Genomic DNA, 23576 nt, shown 5'->3' with positions numbered 1-23576 from the left:
GCCCTCTTTGAATTTTAAGTTCTTGGCCTGAGTGAGGTCATGCAGCAGTGAGTTCCACAGGCTAATTACACACTGGGTAGAAAATGTCTCCTTTCATGATTTCAGAGTTTGCTGCTGCAGTGGCCTGGCTAGGCCAGGCTGTGAGGAGAGGCGGGGCAAACCAAGACAAAGGGATAAGTTCAGATTGTTAGAACTTTATAAGGGAAACTCAAAAATTGTAGCCGAAGCATAAAATAGAATATTATCAAGAACTTGCTACTTATATTAATAAACTCCAAGTTACCAACACATTAACCTTGGCAAGCTTGTCCACCCAGCTCTTCCTTACTCCGCAGTTATTACCAAATACGTTGTTATTAACCGGAACAAAAGAAATTACTCAACAGGGTTTTTCTCTCCTTGGCTGTAAGTCCAGCTCCAGTCTTGCTGTCTCGTCCTTTGCTTCTCTTCGGCTTGTAGCTCTCCTTAGATCCAGCATTCCTGTGGCTGTACCTCTTTGCTCTCAGTTCAGCCACACGTGGGTTTCTTCACGTAGGGCCTCGCTTGTCCATTCTGTCACAAGCTGCTCACACAGTCATTCTCTCTATTCACACACTTTATGTCCTGTGCGATTGTGTGCCTCGTTTCCTGTTTTCGGGATCCGTTTTCATCTAATGCAGGTTCACAATCAGTTCCCTTTTTCACTAGCTATATTTCCTTTCAGTATTTCCCTGGATACTCCGCTAAGATTTGATTTCCCTCTACTTCCTTTCTCTCATTCTTTCTGTTCACATATCCAGGTCTATCTTTTCCTACTTCTCCTGACCGGAAACCTTTCCAATTTTCCTTCTTTCCTCCTCCTCGCTTCCCAGGCTCCTACTTGTATTCTCCTGTTCTTTTATTTGAGCACTTCACCTCCTGCCCCAGCAGTGACAGATGTTGAGATTCCAAAAGTTTGATAGCCATTAAAACACAAATTATCAAATTTGTCACAGGTCAAAATATGCAATGTAAATATCTTTCAATCAACCTCTAATACATCCTCAAGCAACATTTCTTGTTGCCTATCTGTAGTTTCGGTTATGATCAGTGGAAGTAGGGGATGTGAAGTCGACATTTACCGACAACAATCAAATTCTTACAAGCCTAGTTCTTAGAGATAGAACAAGTGGGATAGAACTGCCCCCACCCTCCGTTCTGTAGAAAATCCAGAGCCACTGATTGTAGCCAGGGGACCAGCAGTGCTCAAACAGGAGGAAACAAGTGGTGGGGGGCAAATGCTGTTTAAATGCAAATCTCGCTGGTGACTCCGAAATCTGAAAAGAACTTCTTCACCAGCCTGCGCGATTGCTGAACGCAACCAAGTCCGGATTCCCTTTGCTATGAAAATGCCCCAGTCTCACATGCACCTGCTGCTTCTTCAGAGAACAAAGTTGGGTCTCAGATCTAACTTCTTTGCAGCCCACTGTCCTGGCTGGAGCATCCCCCCTCTAGGGCGTGGGACCAGTCAAGCTCCTCTGAATTAGAGATCCTGTTTGCAGCCCTATCCAGGCTAGCTGGACACTGGGCGCATGAGCTTGCAAGGCATCAGGTGAAACACATGCTCTCCCTGGCAAGCGTGAATTGCTGCACCGTTGCCTTTCCCTGCAGGGATGGGTCAACGAGTTCTGCGCAGGGGCTGAGGCCCTGCATGGCCGTGACTCCCTGGCGGCTTTCCGAAGCGTTGCCCTTTTCTCAGCAGCAGTTGTGTGCTGGGCCGTGGCAGGCTGGTGTCTGCCCTCGGTCGCACTGGAGGCGGCCCACTGGAGTCCGTGAGGAGGAGTAGGGCAGCAGGGTGGGGGTTCGTTCCTTCGACGCGGAAGATGCTCCAATGCAGGCTGCTACGTGGAGTCTGCGCAGAGGGGGGCAGGCACAGAGCCCTCCTGGACAGGGAGACCTGGATTGTGGGGGGAATCTCCTCCTGCACCCTGTCTCTCCTGCCTTTCCACCTTCTCCCAAGCTACCCCTTCACGGGCACCCAACCCCCCCCCCCCTCGGCAGTCCAATGGTGCCAGCCCCCGTGTCCTGCCCTGTGGTGTGCGGAGGATCTGCACTTTGTGCCAATGCAGTGTCTGCCCTGGGTGCAGGGGGTGCTGGCTGCCCGGCTGAGGGGCTGCTCCTACAGGTGGGGGATAAAGGCACATGGGGGTGGGGTGGGAGGCCAGATGGGGACTAGGCAGGGCTGGGGATACCAGGCTGGGGGGAGGCTGGGACCAGGGGTGGGGGGGCAGGAGGGTCTGGCAGGGGTGGGGAGGAGGCTGGCTGGGGGGGCAGGGGGGAGAGGGAGGCTGACTGGGGAGGGGCAGGTGGCCCGGCAGGGGGGAGGGGAAGCTGGCGCTGGGGGGGGGGGGGGGGGAGGCTGGCTCTAGGGGGGCGGGGCGCTGGGGGGGCGGGGCTAGCAGTGGGATCCCGGGGGCGGGGCCCGGCGGCTCCTCCCGCCGCTGGGGGGCGCTGGCGGGGCCCGGTCTCCGCCCCCCCGACGCCGCGTGCAGCCGGCTCGGCGCTTCCGGGTCCGCCCGCAGGTACCGGGACCCCGGCCCGCGCCTCTGGGCTGCTCCGGGGGGCGGGGGGCCCCGTGGCGGCTCTGACCTTCTCCCGCCCTTGCGGGATGGCGGGGGGGTGAGCCAGGGCGGGGGGGGGAACAAGGAGGATGGGGGGAGCAGTGATGGGGGGGGGGAGCCAGGGCGGGGGGGAGCAGTGATGGGGGGGGGGAGCAGTGATGTGGGGGGGGGAGCCAGGCCAGGGGGGAGCAGTGATGGAGAGGTGAGCCGGGGGGGACACGAGAGATGGGGCAAGGAGCAGTGATGTGGGGGAGCAGGGCTGGGGCAGTGGACGGGGGGTACAAGGAAGATGGGGGGAGCAGTGACGGAGGGAGGAGCTGCGGGGGGGAACACAAGAGATGGGGGCGGGGAGCAGGGCCGGGGGGCAGGGCCGGGGGGGGGACAAGCCAGGCCGGGGGGCACGGGAAGGGGGCGGGGAGCAGGGCCGGGGGGCACGGGAAGGGGGCGGGGAGCAGGGCCAGGGGGCACGGGGAGCACCATGACATCTCTGACCTTCTCCCACCCTTGCAGGATGCAGAGGTGGCCGGTGCTGCTCTTCCTGGCCTGGGCCTGTTTCCTCTTCTTCTCCGGCATCGGTCTCTTCACCAGCGGCTTCCTGCTCATGAGGATCGAGCTCACCAACCGCAGCTCCTGCTCGGACCCACTGGCCGCCCCGGCCTGGGCCGGGCAGGGGGTCGCGCCCGGCGCCTGCTGGATGCCCCAGCGCATCCCCAAGGCCGTGCTGCTCATCATAGACGCCCTGACCTTCGAGTTCGCCCGCTTCGATCCAGCTAAGGCACAGCCCCGGCCCTACGAGAACAAGCTGGGCTTCCTGCACCAGCTGGCCGGCTCCCAGCCCCGCCACGCCCGGCTCTACCGCTTCCGAGCCGACCCGCCCACCACCACCATGCAGCGCATCAAGGGCATCACCACCGGCTCCCTGCCCACCTTCATCGACGTGGGCAGCAACTTCGCCTCCTACGCCATCCAGGAGGACAATCTGCTCGGCCAGCTGGTGCAGAACGGTGCGTGGGCCCGGCTCACCTGGGGTTTGCTGCCCACCTGTGGTGGGAGGGGAGGGGCCAGCTGGAGGAGGGAGCTGTGTCGGTCTGACCCACTGGTGGTAGTGTGTAAACCCGAGTCCCTGCCCACTCCGCAGAGCGCGTGAGGCTCGGACAGCTCCAGCGAGGGACCCTTGGTGCTGGAGCTGGAGCGCTTCGACGTGCCTAGTCCGAGCGCTGCATGTACTGGGAGCAGAGAGAGGTTGGGAGCTGCTCTCGGGGGGATGCAGGTTTGGAGCCAGGGCAGTCAGCCTGATTCCGAGACAGGTGGAGCTTTGCATCTGGACAAGGTTGTTGGGAGAGCATCCCAGCCAGCCGGGGTGTCGTGGGCGGCAGTTCATCAGGCAGCTCCGTCTGTGGCTCCATCTCAGGACACATCAGGTGTGTTGTTAGAACCAGCCAGGCTGACTGCTTCTCCGAGAGTCAGCAAAGAACAGGATCCAGACCTTCTGTCTCTTCTCTTGCCTGCATGGGGAATGGACCTTTAGCTGGGCTAGAAGAAAGCTGTCACTCAAAGTACAGAATGTACAGTTAAGTGCTAGAGAAAGTGCTACAGTCTTAAATGGAAAAGGTTTTTATTGAGGATTTCCACGTAAAATGTGGATCCTTCACAACCCCAATTAATTATAGATTAGAGCATCATTTGTGTCTTAAGGAGAACCTCTTTCATTATCTTCAGTTAAGGTTTCTCTCAGCCATGTCAGCAGATCATATACCTGTAGCGGGAAAATCAATTTTTACTAATGATACAATTAAGAAGTTTTTAAAAGGCCTTAATAATTTGGATCCTCCAATAAGAACTCCTTTGCCCTTCTGGGATCTGAATGTAGTGCTAGCACAAATGGTGAGATGTCCTTTTGAACTTCCGGGAAGATGTTGTTTTTTATCTATCTGTAAAAACAGTGTTTTTGATAGCAGTCACTTCTGCCAGACACAGAAGTGATTGCGAGCGTTGATGGCTGAGACACGAGTCACTGTGTTTCTTAAGGATAATGGTCCTTCGCATTCAGCTTAGGTGTTCGCCAGAATAGTCTCCGGTTTTCACATGCATGAATCGATCGAGTTACCAGTTCTGTCTCCCAAGCCCCGTACTTGTGATGGGGAAGCTAATGCCAGACCTTAGCTGCGAGGAGCATATTAGCGTTTTATTCAGACAGGACTAGAATTTCAGCAGTCTTCAAGGCCGTTTAGAGCTTATGGACCAAAAACCAAGGGAAAAGCTGTTTCTGTGCCGTCTCTCTGTAGCTGGCTCGGGTATTTGTGGAGCTTGTACACAGAGGGGATTATCCATTCCTCATGGCACCAGAACTCATCCGCTAGATCAAAGGGAACGTGCCTGGCTGCCTGTAGACCCGTTCCTCTGGGGGAGATTTGCAGAGCAGCACCTTAGCGTTTTGCTCACACTTCCACTAAACGTTCTGTAGATCTGGAACATTTGGCAGGCAGTCCTGCACTCCTTGTAGGACTAGGCCCCACTCTCCTGGGGCAGGGTACTGCTTATGGGTCTAGCCCGGGAGTGGGAATGGGCAGAGGACGCTGGAAGGAAGAAATGAAGGTTACTCCCGTATAACCAAGGTTCTTCAAGATGGACTCTGCATGTTCACACTCCTGTCCTGCCCCACCGTTCCCCGCTCCCTTGGGCTTACGTGGGATGGAACGGAGGCAGGAGTTAAACTCTTGCCCTAGATGGTCCAGTGAGCGTCCCGTGAGCGTGACTAGGCCGAGTCCATCTCGAAGAACCTTGGTGACAGGGGCGTAACCGTCATTGTTCAGTCGAGTGAAATGGGAAGGCTGTCCCTGGTGCAGCCACTGCAGAGAAGACGGCTCTTACACCCGTATTGGGGAGACTGTGTGAGGATGCGGCGACGTCGCTGCTGTATGTGTGGGGAGGGGGAGGTCCGTGAGAGGATCATGCTCTTGAAGGCATGGTGCTGCAGCTGGAGAATCACTGCTGTAGTGTCTAACGCAAGAGCCTAGCCATCAGGACGTGTTGAGTCGGTTTGACGCACTGCCATATCTGGCCCACTCACGCTGTGACCAGTAAGGAAGGCAGTAAGGGCCACTGGGCTTGGTGGATTTCTGATGGGAACGGGCTGAGATCTCCCTAATTCACTTCATACGGGCCTCTGAACAGCCAGCAGGGGATGCTAACTTTTGATCACTGAGCCTGGGGGGTGGGGGAGTGGGGCTGACGCTTGGTATCCCATTGCAGATCTGGCCAGACTCCTCAAGCAGCGTGAGTAAGGCTGGGACCCCGTGCTAACTCCCGTCCTGCTTTCCCAGGGAGGAGAGTGGTCTTCATGGGGGATGACACCTGGGATGGGCTCTTTCCCCAGAAGTTCTTCCGCTCGTATTTCTTCCCGTCATTTAACGTGAAGGATCTTCACACGGTGGACGATGGGATCCTGCAGCATCTCTACCCGACTGGTGAGCTACCGTTGCCTGGGGGCTGGGACCGCGTCCTCTCTGCAGCTGCATTGCGCTGGGAGCCCAGCCGAGGTTGGGGGTAGAACTGAAAGGTCTCTGCTGCCCAGCCGAGTGCCCTAGGGTGGAGCCCAGCTGAGGACTGTTCTGCGTCCCAGCCGGGTCAGGAACTCCGGGTCCGCACCTGATCACAGCTGCAGCCCACGTAGCCTGCAGTGCTCTGCCTGGCTTCAGCAGCCCAACTAGGCAGCTTTTCAGTCCCCAGACTCTCTAAATGCCCCTCCTCCAATCCAGAGGGAGTTAAGCATGCTGGGCCTTGCAGTCCACAGCCTAGAACTGCCTGGTCTGCCCTGGGAATGCCACACGGGAGTGGGGGACAGCGCAGGCAGTGAACGTTGTACCAGGCATTTAACCTTGAAGGGACCTTATGAAGCTGGTGCCTGCCTGGCTGTCATTGAAACACTCAGACAGGCACATGATGTTCAGGAATGGTCAGGGCACGCTGGGAGATGGGGCTTGCTCGAGACCTGGGTTTTGTGTGCATTTAGCTGGACTTTGTCCAAGGCCCAGGACTGGGGGAAAGGTGCCTTTTACAGTCTATTTATAGACCTAAAGAAATGATTGTGGAGATGGGCTGTCATTGAGAAAACCAGAAATCTGCCCTGCAGGTAGGGGGAAGCCACCTTGTGGGAGAGTTTTTGTCCCTTAAATTAAAATGCATCTCTTCCTATCTGTAGATCAGAGACAGAACAGTCTGCACTGAAGTATGTGTACAGGAGGAGACAGCCTAGGGGCTGCTCTTACTGCAGTAACCTCCCCAGTGTCTAGGCCCGTTGTGAACACAGAGGAGAATGTAATCCCTGCCCTGTAGCGCTAGCAATATAAAAGAAGCAGCAGGCAAAATGACACACATTCAAGATAAAACATCAGTGTACCTATGGCTGAGGGCTGTAAGTTTGGCGAGCTGAGTTCTTCTTGGAAGTGCCTTTATCGTGGGGTGCCTCAGTTTCCCCAGCTGCACAATGGGGTGATAGTACCAACCTCAGTGGGGCTGTGAGGCTCATCTGAACCACACAAGGATTTTGAGGGCGGGGCTCTGCCAAGTGAGCAGTCCAGGTTTATGTCTTCATACTGCATCCTTGCTTCTTCATCTTAATGAGGGTGTGTGTGTGGGGGGCGGGGGGGAGGGTGTGGAATATGACAGAGTTCTGTAAAATGACTGGTGTAGAGAAAGTGAGTAGGGAAGTGTTATTTACCCCGTCACATAACACAAGCACCAGGGGTCACCCAATGAAATTAACAGGTTTAGCAGGTTTAAAACAAATATAAGGAATTCCTTCTTCACACAGCATACAGTCAACCTGTGGAACTCCTTGCCAGGGGATGCTTGAAGGGCAAAAGTATAGCTAGGTTAAAAAAAGACCTCGATCAGTTCCTGGAGGACAGGTCCATTAATGGCTATTAGCCAAGATGGTCAGGGATGCGACCCCATGTCCTAGGTGTCCCTAAATCTCTGACTGCCAGTTGCTGGGAGTGGATGACAAGGGATGGATCACTCAAAATTGCCCTGTTCTGTTCATTCCCTCTGAAGCACCTGGCACCAGCCACTGTCAGCAGACGGGATCCAGGACGAGCTGGCCCGTTGGTCTGCCCCAGCAGGGCCGTTATGTTCTTATACCTGTGGGGGTTCCCAGCGTAGTGGAAAGGGGCAAGCCAGGCTGAAGGAAGGGTGGCCCAGGCTGGAGTCGCTGGCTGTCTGGCTAGCAGAAGGGGACAGCTTGTGGTCTAACGTGCCCTCTCCCTCGTTCTGCAGTGGATGGTGGTGAGTGGGACCTGCTGATCGCTCATTTCCTGGGTGTGGATCATTGTGGGCACAAGCATGGACCAGACCATCCAGAAATGGCCAAGAAACTCACCCAGATGAACGAGATGCTCAGGTGACCAGTGCCTTGGGGTGGGAGGTTGCCAGCTCACTCGCCTCGGCACCTGCTTTTCTAGGGGGTGTGAGGCCCCTGAACCCAGAGCTTCTCCTCGGTAGCCTCCCGGAGATCCACTGCAGCAGCACGACGAGCCCCCGTACAGCCTTTGCAGGCGTGCTGGGCAGCAGGGGGCGCTCGCGCTGCACGTGGCTTTGAGAACACAGCAGGGAAATGACAGCTTGAAAAGGAGCCTGCCCCGCCGTGGGGCCCTGAGGCTGTCCCCCACCAGGAGAGAGGGTCACCGTCAGCCACAGGCTGTGACGCTGGCAGGGATTGAACCGGGTCGTGGAGAGCAGGGGCTGCCCCCAGACTTTGCCCAGAGAGGCTGTGCTGAAGCCTTCGCTGAACTTGCAGAAAATATTCTAGCCCGTTGGGGCCCAGCTGAGCCTCTCTAGAATGGAGACAGTGACCCCTGGTGGTGGTGAGGCTGGGTACAGTCTGAGAAGCACTTCCGGAGCCTTGGCTAGAGGGCGCTAAGGTGGCGCAAAGCTTGGGGTCACGGAACAGCTGGAAGGGCTGGGGGTGAGTCACAAGAGCTCTGCCTGTGTGGGGTGTTGGAGCTGGAGCTGGCCGTGCTGTGCACACAGCCCCATGGCAGGCGAAAGGCTTTCCCAAAGCGTCCAGCCCCCTTCCAGGCATGTTGAATGAGCCAGAGGTTTGTGCTGGAGCCTGGGCCCCCCAGAGGATCAGCTTTAAGCCTGTTTCTGTGCGGAATGGCCTTCCAGGAACGAATTGTCGCTGCTGTTCACGTCGGATCTAGGAGGAGTCTGCTCTCTCTGGGCTCTGATTAATATTTGCATTTCTAAGGAGCCCATCAGAATAGCGTCTGGGCTGCCACCCTCTGTGGGGAAGCAGCCAGCTCCTAGCACAGGAACAGGCGCGTCGTGGTTTCGCAGTGGGGCCTGGTGCTGCTTTGTTGTGCTCAGAGCCCGCCCCGGGGCTGCATCCAGGCATGGGTCAGTGCGGTGGGAGGTGACTGATGAGCCTTGTCTCATGGGCAGGTCGCTGGTGGATCACCTGGGGAACGACACCCTGCTGCTGGTGGCAGGGGACCATGGAATGACGGAGACTGGGGACCACGGAGGAGACAGCGAGAAGGAGGTGAACGCGGCGCTCTTCGTGTACAGTAAAACGCCTCTCTTTGGAGCCCACCTTCCTGAGGTAACGGAGAGGGACGGCAGCGGAGCCCTGGCTGGGGGCCTGAGTCCTGCTGGGCACATACCTGGGATGGGGCCTGCAGGGGGAGTGAGCCCAAGGGTCCCAGGAGCAGGGAGACGTCTGGCCAGCAGCAAGGAAATGTGACCCAAACACCTGTCTGCCCAGCCCAGGGCTTGAGTGGATTCCGGGGGCGGCTCCTCCTCTGTCTGTGCCCCCAGAGAGGGGCTCTCCCCTCCGGGAGAAAGTGAGGTGGGTGAGACTTTCCCTTCCCATCTGCCCGGGGGTTCAGGGGCCTGCCGAGATTGTCTTCCCCACGTGGATCCCTTCCTAGGTTCTTCGTCCCCTCTCTGCACCACCCAGCTGAGTGCAGAGAAGCTGAGCAGGGCCAAATTAACCACCAGCCATGCTAGGCCTGGGCCCTGCAGAAACCGCTAGGTCCTTCCCCGCAGCAGGGATCCTCCCACCTTGGCAGGGCGCTGGGGGATATGGCAACTAAGGTTTCTAGCTTCTCCACCCCCTTCGGAGCAAGGGGCCCAAGGGCTGCCCTCTGGCTCTCAAACAGGACCACCGTCACTGCCTCCCAGGCCTGCGCTGGGGGTATGCGTGGCAGGCCCAGGGGGATGTGGATGCAGATGGGGCCTCAGAGGTGCGGGGTGGCAGGTGCCAAGTGCATCTGTGCCCTCCGGCCCCCAGGTTGGCCTAACCCTGCCCAGAAGATCAATGCGTGCTCATCCCCTCTAGTCTATTGACCGGATGGGCTCCCTTTCCTTATCCTCCTCCAGGAGCCGGAAACCATCCCGCAGGTGAACCTGGTGCCCACGCTGGCCCTGCTGCTGGGTGTGCCCATTCCCTACGGTAACATCGGGGAGGTGATGGCTGAGCTGTTCTCGGGGGACGGCGCCGCCACTTCGGCAGCACTCAGTCAGCTCTCGGCGTATCGCATCAATGCCAGACAGGTGGGGGCAACCGGCGCTTACCAGACCCATTCCACAGAGAGGCCCAGGATCACAGAGGCAGGGCCAGGACTGGTCCCCAGGAGGCCTGGCTCCCGGTCCTCTTGTCACCCTCTAGCCACGCCTCTCGCTCTCCTCGAGAAGGCGGCCTTTTATAATCCTCCTCAGCCAACTGGAGGGAATCCTGCCAGAACTGATCTTCCCTGTTTGGGGTCAGACATTGTTTGCTAATACAGGAGCGTTGCTGGGCCTGACCCAGCCACCCCACCCCCCGGTCTCACTGCCAGCCCTACATGCCCCCCTCCTGCTCACAGTCACAGACAACCGCCTGTTACCCTCGGGGAAACATTGCTGCACTTTTAGCCTGGCCTACTGCAGTGCGATGGGCGAGACGGTGTCAGCAGCCAGACTCTGGGATGTGCTGGCAGCATCGCCTGGAACGACACAGATTATAGAAGACTTCAGCGAGCCTAGATCCTAACAGAGCTGCCCGAGGAGATCGCTGTGTTAATTGTTAATGGGGCCGTCGATTAATCGGACTGTTAAACAATAGAATACCAATTGACACACATTACATAGTTTGGATGTTTTTCTACATTTTCAAATATACTGATTTCAGTGACAACACAGAATACAAAGTGCACAGTGCTCACTTTATGTTATGATTTTTGGTTACAAATATTTGCACTGTAAAAAGAACTAGTGGTTTTTCAGTTCACCTCATTACTAGTACTATAGTGCAGTCTCTTTAACATGAAAGTGCAACTTGCAAATGTAGATTTTGTTTTGTTACATAACCGGGTTCAAAACCAAAACAATGTAAAACTTTACCGCCTACAAGTCCAGTCAGTCCTACGTCTTGTTCAGTCAATCGCTCAGACAAACAAGTTTGTTTACATTTACAGGCAATAATGCTGCCCTCTTCTTATTTACAATGTCACCTGAAAGTGAGAACAGGCGTTCGCATGGCACTTCTGTAGCCAACATTGCAAGATATTTACGTGCCAGATATGCTAAACATTCGTATGCCCTGCATGCTTCGGCCACCATTCCAGAGGACATGCTTCCCTGCTGATGATGCTCGTTTAAAAAAAATGTGTTAATTAAATTTGTGACTGAACTCCTTGGGAGAGAATTGTATGTTCCCTGCTCTGTTTTACCTACATTCTGCCATATATTTCGTGTCATGGCAGTCTCGGATGATGACCCAGCACATGTTCGATTTAAGACCACTTTCCCTGCAGATTTGACAAAACGCAAAGAAGGTACCAATGTGAGATTTCTAAAGATAACTACAGCACTTGACCCAAGGTTTAAGAATCTGAAGTGCCTTAAAAAATCTGAGAGGGACGAGGTGTGGAGCTTTCAGAAGTCTTAAAGGAGCAACACTCTGATGCGGAAACTACAGAACCTGAACCACCAGAAAAGAAAATCAACCTTCTGCTGGTGGCGTCTGACTCAGATGATGAAAATGAATGTGCATCGGTCCGCTCTGCTCTTGATTGTTATCAAGCAGAACCTGTCATCAGCATGGACGCATGTCCCCTGAATAGTGGTTGAAGCATGAAGGGACATATGAATCTTTACTGCATCTGGTACGTAAATATCTTACGATGCCAGCTACAACAGTGCCATGCGAACACCTGTTCTCACTTTCAGGTGACATTGTGGACAAGAAGCAGGCAGCATTATCTCCCATAAATGTAAATAAACTTGTTTGTCTCAGCGATTGGCTGAACAAGAAGTAGGACTGAGTGGACTTGCAGGCTCTAAAGTTTTACATTGTTTTGGTTTTGAATGCAGTTATTTTTTTGTACATAATTCTACATTTGTAAGTTCAACTTTCATGATAAAGAGTTTGCACTACAGTACTTGTATTAAGTGAATTGAGAAATACTATTTCTTTTGTTTCTTTTTTACAGTGCAAATATTTGTAATAATAAATATAAAGCGAGCGCTGTACACTTTGTATTCTGTGTTGTAATTGAAATCGATCTATTTGAAAATGTAGAAAGCATCCAAAATATGTAAATGGTGTTCTGTTATTGTTTAACAGCGCAATTAATCACAATTAATTTTTTTAATTGTTTGACAGCCCTAATTGTTAATAAAGCTTGGAATAATGGGGGACTTCCAGAAGCCTGGAAGAGCACTCCTGTTGTGCCAATATCCAAAAAAGGCAAAAGAGGTGACTCAGGGAACAAACAGCCAGTTAGCCTGACACCAATCCTGTGCCAGTAATGGAATAGCTGATACAGGATTCAACTGATAGATTTGCAGCTGTGCAAAGATTTTCAACCTTTTTTCATTTGCAGACCTCTAAAAAATTACAAATGGAGGTGCGGACCCCTTTGGAAATCATAGACAGAGTCTGTGGACCCCCATGGGTCGGCGAACCCCTGGTTGAAAACCACTGATTTAAAGGATCAGAATCTAGGAAACATTAGTCAGCATGGTTTTATGGAAAATCAGTCATGTCAAACAAACCTGATTTCATTGTTTGATGAGATTACAAGTTTGGTTGATAAAGGTAACTGCGTGGGTGTAATAGACTGAGACACTTGTAAGGGTTTTGACTTTAAACCCATATGATCTGATTTTTTAAAAACACTAGCATGATACAATATCAATAAAGCCCACGTTAAATGGCGTAAGAACCAGCTAACTGACAGATCTCAAAAACTAGTTGTCAGTGGGGAATTATCCTTGAAGGGCGGGTTTTTCTAGTGGGGTTTCGCAGGGATCAGTTCTAGGCCCAATGTTTTTCAACGTCTTCGTCAATGATCAGGAAGTGAATATAAAATCCCTGCTGATTAAAACTTGTGGGTGACACAGATGGGCAGAGAGGAAAATAATGAAGACAGGGCAAACTGGAGAACTGCATGTGCTCGGTCCATTCAAACAAAATGCATTTTCATACAGCCGAATGCCACGTTGTACATTGAAATGAAGAGTGAGAAGTGAGTTCATTACAGTGTGTCAGTACCTGCATGGGGGAGAATCCCAGGTACTAAATGGCTCTTAAATCTAGCAGGGCAAGGCAGAGCGAGAACTAGTGGCTGGAAGGCGAAGTCAGACAAATTCAGGTTCAAAATGAGGCACATTAGAGGCTGATTAGAGGCCTGCCTGGAAGATGCTTTAGTCAAACACAAGTCACTGGGCTCAGTGCTGGGGTAATGGTGAAATTCTCTGTCCTGGGTTACACAGGAGGTCAGATGAGATGATCCAATGGTCCCTTCTCTCCACAGTCTCCCTGAATCGCCGACTGTGGCTTATGCAGCCCCTGTGTGTGCTGGCCGCAGCCGTCGCTGGCCTGGGCAGAAGAGGGCAGGGCTGCTGTGGGTGGGTTTCCATTGGCAGGTGTTTGGGGACGCTCTGGACCAGCCCCTGTCTGAGGGAGGGGGGAGGCAGCAGTGAGCGTTTCCATTGTAACCCTGGTCCTTCTCTGCAGGTGGACCGTTTCCTGCACTCCTACTCGCTGGCTGCCCAGGACCTGCCGGCCGAGCGGCTCCAGCACCTGCGGGAGCTTTTCTCTGCCGCGATGGAGGAGCACGACCGGCTGCTGGCCCAAGTGCGGGAGGGGCTGCCTGCATCACCCGAGCTGGAGGCCAGGCTGGGGCAACTGGTTGGCCGCTTCCAGCGTTACCTGCGCGAGGCCCGGGCCGTGTGCATGGAGTCCTGGGCCCGCTTCCACCCCCTGCGCATGGTGGCTGGCTGTGCGCTCATCGCCGCCTCCTGCCTGCTCTGCTGTGTCGCCTCGGAGCTGGCGGCAGCCCTGGACTTCTCCTACCGAAGCCGCCTCCTGTACCCGCTTCTCTGGGGCCTGGCGGTGGCGGCTGTGCTGGGGTTGGGCCACCTGCTCACCAGGGAGGGGCTGGACCTCATTCTGGTGTTGTCGTGGTCTGCTGCCGCCTCCCAGCTGGCCTTCTTCTGGCACTCGTGGGGCCGCCGGTCCCGTCGAGCCCATTTGGGTGGTGGCCAGCCGCCGGTGGCCAGCGCGGGCCTTTGGCAGAGGTTGCGAGCGTGGCAGGGGCTGGTCCTCCCCATGGGCATCCTCTTCATCCGGTGCTGCGCCATGTTCTCGGACAGCTTCGTGGTGGCCGAGGCCCGGGTGGCCCCGTTCCTGCTCGCGTCCCTGGCCATCCTGCTGGTGGGGAAGCTGCACTGGCACGGCCGGCTGACTGCTCCAGAAGTCCCCAAGCAACCCCCGGGCTCTGCCTTTTACCAGAAGGAGAGCTGGCAGCTGCTGTGCCTCCTGGCTGTGCTCCTGGCCTGCCTGCGCCTCTCAGGCCTTTTCCACCAGTGCCGCGAGGAGATCCCGCACTGCCAGCCCTCGTCCTTCCTGGCCCCCCTCGCCAGCCTGCAGAGCACTCAGGCCAAGAACCTCTTCTACCTCCTGTGCGTGGCCTCGCTGGCCGGGCTGGTCTACGCCGTGCGGCGCTGGCTGCGGCACTACGGGAACCTGAACAGCACCAGCCCCCTGGTGCTCTTCGTGCGCTGGGCCTTCCCGCTGGCGGCTGTCTGGATCGCTTGCTACTGGGCCGTCACCTCGGGGGCGGAGGACACGCTGGGCAAGCTGCAGGAGCTGGTGCAGGTGGCGCTGGTGGGCTTCCCACGGGCCGTCTACGGCCTGGCGTCCCTGGGGCTCCTGCTGGCGCTGTGGACGCCCGTGACGGTGTTCGTGAAGGACAGCCGGGAGTCAGTGGGGCCCATTGTGACCCCTTATCAGGGGGCCCCCAGCTCCCAAGCCGACCTCCAGCACGTCATCCCACAGATCTACAGGAGGATGCAGGAGTCTCTGAAGACCCAGCTAGACAGGGGTCACCAGAGGGCCACGGTGGCAGCCTACGGGCTGGGGAGCGTGTACTCAGCCACCCTAGTCATAGTTCTCACCCTGCTGGGCTTCCTTCTCCTGATGCTGCACAGCGAGAGGATGAGCCTCGCCTTCCTGCTCCTCTTCCTGGAGGCCTTTGTGCTGCTGCGGATCCACGCCTGTGTCGTGAGCCTCGCCGGGGACACCGGTGAGCTGGGGGCGGCCAGGGGGGGGTTCTGTCTTGGTTGGGGGGTCCCAGACTCTCCTACACGCTGGTCCCAGGCCCCGCTGCCCATCCTGGAGCCTGGGATGCACCGAGCCCTGTCTCATGGCTGCAAGAGTCGCTGCAGGCCCAGGCAGCGCAGGGGCTGGGCTCCAAGGGACCCCGCTCTGTGGGGCTGGTTACTGGGTGCCTGTGTTGTCAGTGGCTCTGGCTGACCGCACGGGAGAGGGAGAGAAGGCCTGAGGCTGGGGGCTAGGGCCCCTTGTCGGGTGGTGGGGTCCCTGCTGTTAGGGGGGAGGGTTGCTCACGCTCCACACCTGGGCTAACAGCCCAGCGGGAGGGAGCTGAAGGGCTGCACAGTTCCCCGCACCCTTCTGGCGAGAAGACCCCCAGCCTGGTGCTTTGCCCAGGAGGGCACCTACCATTCTTAACCCGGGTGAAGAAGGTCAAGGTGCCCAGTGCTGGAGCCTGGTTCATCCCTCCCCTTCTCAGGGGCGAGGGCAGGGAAAGGGCTAACGCTGGCCCTGTCTGAGCTGTGGGTCAGACCATCTCCAGAGGCCTGCCCGTGATGCTGGTCTCTCTGTCCCTCCCAGAGCCCTTCGTGGTCCCCTGGTATGCGGTCACCGCCTGGGTTTTTGCTGCCACCCAGTTCTTCTATTCCACGGGCCACCAGCCCATCTTCCCAGCCATCCACTGGAACGCAGCCTTCGTGGGCTTCCAGGAGGGCCACAGCACCCACCTGCTGCCCGCTATCCTGGTGGGGGCCAACACGTTCGCCTCCCACATCCTCTTTGCAGGTAAGTGAATTTCCTCTTGAGCCCGGCTGCTTTGACAGGCCGCCCGGCTCGCCGCTGAGGGAGCAGCCAGCTCCCCGGGGTTCTCCAGCAGACCCACTAGCGAGCCCCAGCCACACTGCTCTCATGTGACTGGTGAGCAGAATGAAGCTGGCATCCGAGGGGTTAACAGTCCCTGCTGGGCCCTGTGCAGGACAGCAATCCCCACCCCGCCCCGCAGCTGGGTGTGTCCCCCCCCCCCCCCCAGGCGCTGGGACGCCTGGTAACTTCGGTGCCTTTGTCCTTGAGGTAGTCGGCTGCCCTCTGCTCCTGCTCTGGCCCTTCGTCTGTGAGGCGCCCAACTCCCAGAGGAGGAGGCTGAAGAAGGAGCTGCGGGAGGAGCTTCAGGAGGAGGAGGAGCCCGTGATGGAGATGAGGCTGCGGGAGTCTCCGGAGAGGTTCTCAGCGGCTCTGCTGCAGTTGGGGCTCAAGTACCTCTTTGTGCTTGGCGTGCAGGTAGGGGCGGGGGGCCCAGCATTGACCTGTGACAGTGTGGACACCGAAGGGTTAATAACGAGGCCCGCAGTGTGGAGTGGGAATGGGACTGTTCCCTGAGCTCTCAGCCGGGGCAAAGAGTGACAGTGGGTGGAGGCGGAGTGGCAGTTCGCTGCGGTGCCGCTGGCTCCGGGGCGTGCGACCTGCCACCCAAACCCGCCTGCCCTTCTCAGCCACGCCCCTCGGCTCCCGCTGATTGAAGCGTGATTCTGTTCGGACGGCGTGGGGCTGCTGCCGTGCCTGGCCCGTGCCGAGGACTCCCTGGAAGCCGGAGGCGCCTCGCTTGGCAGCCAGCCTGGAAATCTGGCTGTGGACGTGCTCAGCTTCCAAGTAAAAACCAGGGGTTTGCTCCCTGCCAGCACCACAGTCGCAGCCTGGGCTCCTTCCCTCTCCCGCGAAGGGTTCTGCGGGGCAGGGTTTGCCCTTGATACCACTGATCGGAACAGAGTCAGTGCTGATGACACTGACGCACAGGAGGGAAGGGACTCGAGCTCCCGCTCCTAGGGCTGGGCTAGCTCTGCAGGGCTCAGCGGAGGGAAAAGCAGTAAAGACGTTTCTGTCCCTACAGGCAGCGGCTCAGACTCGGGTGCACGTGGGGCAGATTTGCTGAGTGGGGGGGGCTGTTACCTTAATAGACGTCGGGACGCTGAGTCCAGGTTGCCCTCAGTCCTCTCCTACCCAGTGCTGAAAAGGTCTTGGGACTCCTGCCGATCTCCGCGAGTGGGAGCGCTGCAATGGCTGGGCCCAGTGGCATGAGTTCAGGGTGGGTTGTCAGCCAGACCCCCTGGCTTAGCTTGGGCCCATCCAGTCTCACCCTTTTGGGGTAATGAGTCGGAGATGGGGCAAGTTCCCCGGGTCAGCCCTAGGATTTCCTTGTGGCTGCTGGGTTCCTTGGAGCTAATGAACACAAATGGGGTTTCCCTCTAGTCCCCTCACACCAACTCCCATGGTGCACTGGCCTTCTGCCAGGGGTAAGTGTTGGCTGCATCTTCACTGGAACGTGACGCTGGTCTCTGCTGCACCTCTGCCCCTTCGGGCTGTGAGTCCGGGGGTGCCCCCGTAACAGCTCTGCCAGGCGGGGGGGGATTCGGGAGCAGGGTGGTGGTAGCTGCTGCTGCGTCTAGCCGTACACCCAACTATGTGGGGTTGTCTCTTCCAGCCCGTCTCCATTCCAGCGCCTTGAAGCTGTGTCTCGCTAACTCCTTTTCTGTGATACCCCCAAGGATGTTTTGGGTCTTGCAGCCTTTCTCTTACCCTCCACTCCCAAGTTTAACACCCTGGTTCCTGTATATTCTTCTGATCTGCTTTTCCCGTGTCCAAACTGTCTGCGCGTGGGCTCCCTCAGCTTTTCTGACATTGGTCCCACCTTCCCACTTCCCCGAATGAGTTCGTTCCGAGCGCCGGCCATTCTTGTGGCTCCAAGCAGCCATCGTAACGTTCTCATTTCCACTCTCGTCAAGATCTGCTGCTGTCTCTGCCCCAGTGCCCAGCATGCGGAGCTGTACAGAAGTGAATTGTACGTAATTACCGTCTGGTAGCTCTTACTTGTCAGGCTGACCGCGTTCTCCTATCACAGATCACTCCGCTCGCTTCGCTCCATTTACTCCATGTCTTTCCTGTTCTGCTTAGAATTTCATTGTTTCCTGGACTGTCAAACTAGCTACTTGACCTTCATCATCTGCTAAAAGCAGGCACCAGGGTGCCACTCTGCATGTTGGGTGTAAGTGCCTCGAGCGTCAGTGTGAACGAGAAGCGGCGGTGTGCTCTGACTTGCTAGACACGGCTCAGGTTCTCCGCCTGGCCTTCTGGCAGTGGTAACAGCACGCTTGCCTACGTCCCGGACGAGTCTGACAGTGTCGGTCTTCGTTCTCCACCCACACATGACTTCTCTCAAGCCTTCCCAAAATCCATGAACACTGTGTGCAGGGTTTTCCTCTTTCCTCTGTGCTTTTGCGCAAGTGCTCTTAATGCAAAGATAGCACAAACCCAAACTCACTGTCGCTGATGGTAGCTTCTTAAAAACATGTTTTCTAAGTGCCAGCCCTGCAGATTCCCCCTGGATTGGAGGGGTCCAGCTGGGCTCTCTCCATCTCTTGCATCATCCCCAGCCATAAAGGTTTTGCAGGCAGGTTCCAGTGGAGTTGCCCAGGGATAATGGAGTTTGGCCCTGCATAAGCCTGGGACCTAGCTAACAGTTCTGTTGGTGTGTGAGCTGGAGCGACTCCAGCTCCCTGTTCTGTAGCTTGGCTGGCCCTGCGGAGCTGGTGGGAGCAGGTGTGACTCCCCCCCTGCCCCTCCCACTCCGGCGAAGGGGCTGTATGCTGGGAAGGGGCTGCCTGTACCTTGTCCCTTTGCCCTGTGAAGACAGGGGCACATCTGATGTCAGTTGAGTGCAGCCTGTGGTGTCCTGGCAAGTTGTAGATCTCCCGCTGTGAGACTCGTTCCCTGCTTGGTTATAGTTCTTCTCTTTGTGTGTGGCTTATAATCCTAGCCACTCCCCACAGCCCGGGGGCCTGGTGTCTGTCCCCAGGGGAGACTGGTCTGGCTCTCCCATCTCCCTCATTGAAATCCATGCGTTGGGGAGACACTACATGTCCCCAGTGGCTGCAGCCCCTTCGGAGGTATGTGCACAGAGTGTGTGCCCCATAAGGCGGGAGAGGAGAGAAGGGAGTCCCTTTTGGGGTGTTAATTAACTTGCTTTCCCATGATGCTCGCTGCACCTGGCCCAGTGACCTGCCTGGCTTCATACCCTTTGCCATGGGCTGGGTGAGGCTTCTAAGGGGGATGTGTGACTCTGCCTTCTCCCTGTTCTTCCCCACAGCTCCTGGCCTGCGTCTGGGCAGCCATGATCCTCAGGAGGCATCTCATGGTCTGGAAGGTGTTTGCCCCAAAGTAAGTCCCAGGAACTCCCCTCTGTCCTGGGGTTGGCCTCTTGCTCCTGGCAGCTTGACTCCTAGTCATAGATTCCAAGGCCAGAAGGGTCCACTGTGGCCTAGAAGGGGGTGCCGCAGGGCAGGATTTGGGGGCATGGAAGAGCTGTGGAGTTGGCGACGCTCATACAGCGAGATAAGGGGCGATTAATCACTGGAGCAGATCGGCAGGGCAGTGGGGCTCCTCCCTCGCTTGGCGCCTGTAAGTCCAGGCTGACTTGTTCTGAAAGACACAAGCTATTGGGCTGGAGTCAGGACCCAGTGGGATACCCTGGCCCGTGTGGGCAGGAGGCCCGAGATCTGGCTTTGGGATCTGTGACCCCTCAGCCCCTCACTGTCAGGAGAGTCAGATTCAAACTAGAAAGCTAGATTTGCCAGAGCAGTCTAGGCCGGGGGCATGGGAGGTGACGGTGGCGGGGCGGACCCTGGTCCCTGGCAGGGACGTGGGCTGCAATGCATGCAGTGTGTCTGTCCTGCCTGCAGGTTCCTCTTTGAGGCTCTGGGCTTCATGGTGAGCAGCATCTGCCTCCTGCTGGGGATTTTCCTGGTGATGCGTGTGGACTGCGCGGTCAGCGCCTGGTTTGAGCAGCTCCAGACCAGGTAACGTCTGAGCAGCCGAGATGCAGGGAACCCGACGCGGAGCATCGTCCCCTGAGGTGACGGCTGGGGCCCTGCTTCGCAAGGCCTGGCGGGACCTGGGAGCCGCCACCATGGACAATAACTGGGGATTATCCCTGTCTCCCTGCTGGGCGCGACAGAGCGGGGCTGGCTGGTCTCTGGCCTCACTCACTGTGTCATTGGACTCTGAGCTCAACTTCATTGCCTCCCGCCAGGTGGGTTTGGAGCCCAGGCCAGGCACGTTCGGCCGCAGCAAAGGGTCTGTTGTGGGAGGAGACGAAAGCACAAAGCCTCAAGTGCCCTCCTGTAGCTGGATCTTCCTGGCATTTCCCTGACATCTCTCCTCGCTGGGCAGAACGCACCGCTGGCCACTGAGGGGCTGTGCGCTGCCTTGGTGTTTGCTACCTCGCCTGGGGCAGAGACGGGGCCTCGTCGACTGAGGAGCTCCTGGGGGATGTGGGCACCAGAGGAGTGACCTCCCTGTTCTCTGCCCGTGCAGCAGCCTCCTCCCGGTCCCTGGCTCCCAAAGAGGGGAGTCCGGGCAGCGCACGTCCCTGGGCTCGGGCAGCAGCAGCAGCTTCTCCGAGGCTGCTCCACCCGTGCTGAAGGAGGAATTGTCTGCTGTTGTGTGATGGGAATGCCCCCTGCCTCACTGATTCTGGTCTTCCTCAGGGTTGCGCATGTGAGTGCCGCACCCTGCTGAAGTGTGTGTGTGTGTGTGAGAGAGAGAAAAGCCTGCAGAGCATGGCGCTTTCAGATGGTACCTGGGGCTGGGTTAGCAACAGTCTGTACAAAGTCTGTTGGAAACTGCTGGGGAGGGAGCTGTACCCAGGAATGAAATCCTCTCTGAGCCAGGGCTTCAGCCTTCTCTGGTATCCAAACAGAGGCCTCAGCTGTAGCAGCCAGAGCCCCCCGTCTCCTGTTCTGTGCATGCCCTGGAATCTGCTGTGGAGCTGTGGCTGCTCCCAACCCCACGCTTGTGATGACGAGTGACCCAAGCAGTGTGGCTGGTTAGTGAGCACAGCGAATGGCAGCCAGGTAGTGACAGGGCCTAGGATCAAGGCTCCTTGTTAAAGGAGGAAGGGAGAGCCAAGAACTGCAGGCCAAGCCACTGGCGTGGGCTCATTGGTGGTTGGAGACCAGGGCTCGAAGGCTTTTGGGAGCAGATAACGCCCCGGCAGGATTGATAGCTTAGCGCCTTCAGAAACGCCGGGGCACCACCTGGAGTCGAGGTTGGGCCACATCTCACAAGCTCGGCAGGGTGGGGCCTGGCCGCGTGGCTGGAAGATCTGTAAGAAAACAGTGCTGCAGGTGGTGGTGGTGGCGATTCAGAGCACGGTGGTTTTTGCAGTACAGACCTGGGTGCTCCAGCCCAGGATGTTGTGCTGCTCTGGGTGACCTCTCAAAGGAGCTGTCCCAACCTCACTCCTACTATTTATGATCATGAGATTGTATCCCTTCTTCGCAGGGGTTAACCGTGGGGCCTGGCTAAATTCCAGTGACGGTCCCATTCTGCAGTTAGGGTCTTCTTCCCTTCCTGCCCTAAGCCATTGTGGTATTACTTGGTGCTATTAAACCCTGCTGTCTCCCCCGGGGTGGGTGAAGCGATCTGTGCTGGGTACGGCAGCTCTCGAGGGCAAAAGGAGCTAAGAGCTGTTTGCCGGGGTCATTGACTTGATTGCTTTTTGAGCCCCGTCTCTTTCTGGCTTTGAACCAGAGCTGTACGTGTCTGACTTCACTTCACTGTGCTATGGCTGGGGTAGTTCTGGGCCCTGCCTCTGGGTCCTTTTGTGGCCCCCCAAAGTTATCCTGCCTGGCTGAACTGCTACTGTTAGCCCCAAAGCGCCCAGCTGGTCTGACGGGGGCGTGTCTTGTGGGTGGGTTTGGCTAGTCGCTGTAATTCTGTGGGCCCCGTGTTTGCCCTCCCTGGGATAGTAGCTGAGCGGGTTGGTTAGACGGGGTCCCTGCTATAGAATGGTTCTCTGCTGTAGCTGCTAGTGCAGACCCTGTTGAGTCCTGCTGGCCAGTTCGCAGGGATTGCCCATGGGCACGGGACCGGCATGGGTGCAGGTGGCATTCGAACTCTAGGCAACTCGCATTGCTGAAGCCAGGGAGTGACCCCCGCCGTATCACCTGTGTTTACCTGATGCCCAGCCGTGCAGCCTAGTCCGTAGGCGCTAGTCTGAACGGCCTTGCAGTACAACTCTCTGTGGTCTTCAAAGCTGTATTACTGTCCCACAACATCCCTGTCGCGAGCCAGGAGTCTGGGCTTTGCTTTCCCCTTCTCCCCAATGTCAGCCGAGCTCCCTTTCGTCAGGAGCTTTCACTGCACTGCTCAGCACTTCGGGGCGTGTCACTGGAGATCTCCGTGCGCTTTGCAGCTGACGGCCTCCAGCCTTCCCCCTCCGCCCAGTCAGCTCTGGATTAGCCCCGGTTTATAGATGAGGCCCCTGAGGCGCTTGTGGCTGTGGTGTGCCCGTGGTCACGCAAGCAGGAACACAGCCCAGGAGTCCTGGCTCCATGAAAAGCACAAAACTCTGCCCCCCCACCCTTTAACTCATGCTGTATCCCCTGCCAGCTCAGGGTGGGGCTGAAACTGATTTTGAATTTTTTATCTTTAAAATGTTTAAGTCCCATTGTTCTTGTAGCTACAGGGTGGGCTAGTGAATTTGGGCACAGGCCTGAGCGCTGGGACTCCTGATTTCTGATCCCAGATCTGCCACAGACAGTGAGACCTTGGGCCACTGCCTCAGTCTCCCAGTCAATGAAATAGAAATAATCTAATTCCCTCGAGACCCTGCACTGGGCTGTCAGGGTGCACGTCTTCACCGGAGTGAGGCTCATGGAATAGTTATATCGCGGGAGTGCCAAGGAGCCCCGGGTAGGATTTGGGACCTGTTGTCCAGGTCGCTGTACCGAGGGAGACTAGGCTGCTGCCCCGAGGAACTGGGTCCAAGCAGACAGATGACCCAGCGGGGGCTATCGACACGCTTGCCATTTTGTACGTGTCTAGGTCTGTAGTAGTTTTTTCCAGCTGCCCCTGAACCTAGCCGCTTAGCTGCCATTCCGGTTAATGTACCAGAGACGCCGGACAGCCCCGGGGTTACACTGCGGGGCAATGAGTTAATAGTTGTCCAGTGCTTGGAGACCTTGGAAGCGTGCCGTGCTGGTTGTTCTAGTGGATGGAAACGGGCGGTGCTTGTTAATTGAACACTCTGAACTGCAGCACTGAGGCTGCTGGGCCCAGCCAGGGCGTGCGGGTTCTAGGGGAGTTAGGGGTGTGTTCGGTCTCTGAATTCAAGGGGCGCTATTGAGGAAGAAAATCCTGCCATCTGTTTCCTCTCTCAGCCTGTCAGCACAGCATCTAGGCACTGTTACAATGTCAGCGTCCCAGTGAACCCTGGCCAGAGCCTGGCACACAGTCTCCCCACTCCCTTCCATCCCAGCGGGGGTGCACTCCATTCAAAGGGGGGATTTGCATTGTTCCCGAAGCAGGGCCAGGCTGGAGCCCCCCTTGATGCCCCTCAACGG

The 23576-nt window shown here is 56.9% G+C and overlaps 2 protein-coding genes and 1 long non-coding RNA gene across 6 annotated transcripts in view; 2 read left to right on the top strand and 1 right to left on the bottom strand.

The window, feature by feature from the left end:
- Positions 1-178: 178 nt before the first annotated feature.
- On the bottom strand, positions 179-3157 carry LOC128839059 (uncharacterized). Its single transcript, XR_008445363.1, has 2 exons — positions 3072-3157; positions 179-1901 (listed from the first exon to the last, which is right to left on the bottom strand). It is a non-coding gene; the product is annotated as an uncharacterized LOC128839059 (long non-coding RNA).
- On the top strand, positions 2450-20031 carry PIGO (phosphatidylinositol glycan anchor biosynthesis class O). 4 transcript variants are annotated; one of them, XM_054031712.1, is made up of 11 exons: positions 2450-2637; positions 3090-3583; positions 5903-6046; positions 7857-7980; positions 9024-9183; positions 9963-10136; positions 13585-15154; positions 15763-15966; positions 16256-16458; positions 19319-19389; positions 19911-20031. In XM_054031712.1, the coding sequence occupies exons 1-11, from the start codon at positions 2627-2629 to the stop codon at positions 20029-20031; spliced, it is 3276 nt and encodes a 1091-aa protein (XP_053887687.1). In that variant the 5' UTR covers positions 2450-2626. The 4 variants fall into 4 exon arrangements, with proteins under 4 accessions (XP_053887687.1, XP_053887685.1, XP_053887684.1 ...); XM_054031710.1 differs by having other exon boundaries at positions 2478-2540; XM_054031709.1 differs by lacking the exon at positions 2450-2637 and having other exon boundaries at positions 3031-3583.
- FANCG (FA complementation group G) overlaps positions 19952-23576 on the top strand; it is a 27317-nt gene continuing 23692 nt past the window's right edge. Inside the window, 3 exon segments of the mRNA XM_054031717.1 lie at positions 19952-20101; positions 20103-20219; positions 20222-20260. Coding sequence (XP_053887692.1) covers positions 20048-20101; positions 20103-20219; positions 20222-20260 — 210 coding nt within the window. The 5' untranslated portion in view covers positions 19952-20047.

The sequence above is a fragment of the Malaclemys terrapin genome, chromosome 6, assembly GCF_027887155.1.
Source record: "Malaclemys terrapin pileata isolate rMalTer1 chromosome 6, rMalTer1.hap1, whole genome shotgun sequence".
In the NCBI taxonomy this organism is placed as follows: domain Eukaryota; kingdom Metazoa; phylum Chordata; order Testudines; family Emydidae; genus Malaclemys; species Malaclemys terrapin.
This window is presented reverse-complemented; position numbering and strand designations above follow the sequence as displayed.

What these genes read in the sequence shown, in the direction of transcription:
- PIGO (XM_054031709.1), top strand. Translation starts at nt 3,058, where the DNA reads ATGACATCTCTGACCTTCTCCCACCCTTGCAGGATGCAGAGGTGGCCG. An exon ending in GCAGCATCTCTACCCGACTG is followed by an intron (nt 6,047 to 7,856) that starts GTGAGCTACCGT and finishes CTCGTTCTGCAG; the next exon opens with TGGATGGTGGTGAGTGGGAC. An exon ending in ATCGCATCAATGCCAGACAG is followed by an intron (nt 10,137 to 13,584) that starts GTGGGGGCAACC and finishes CCTTCTCTGCAG; the next exon opens with GTGGACCGTTTCCTGCACTC.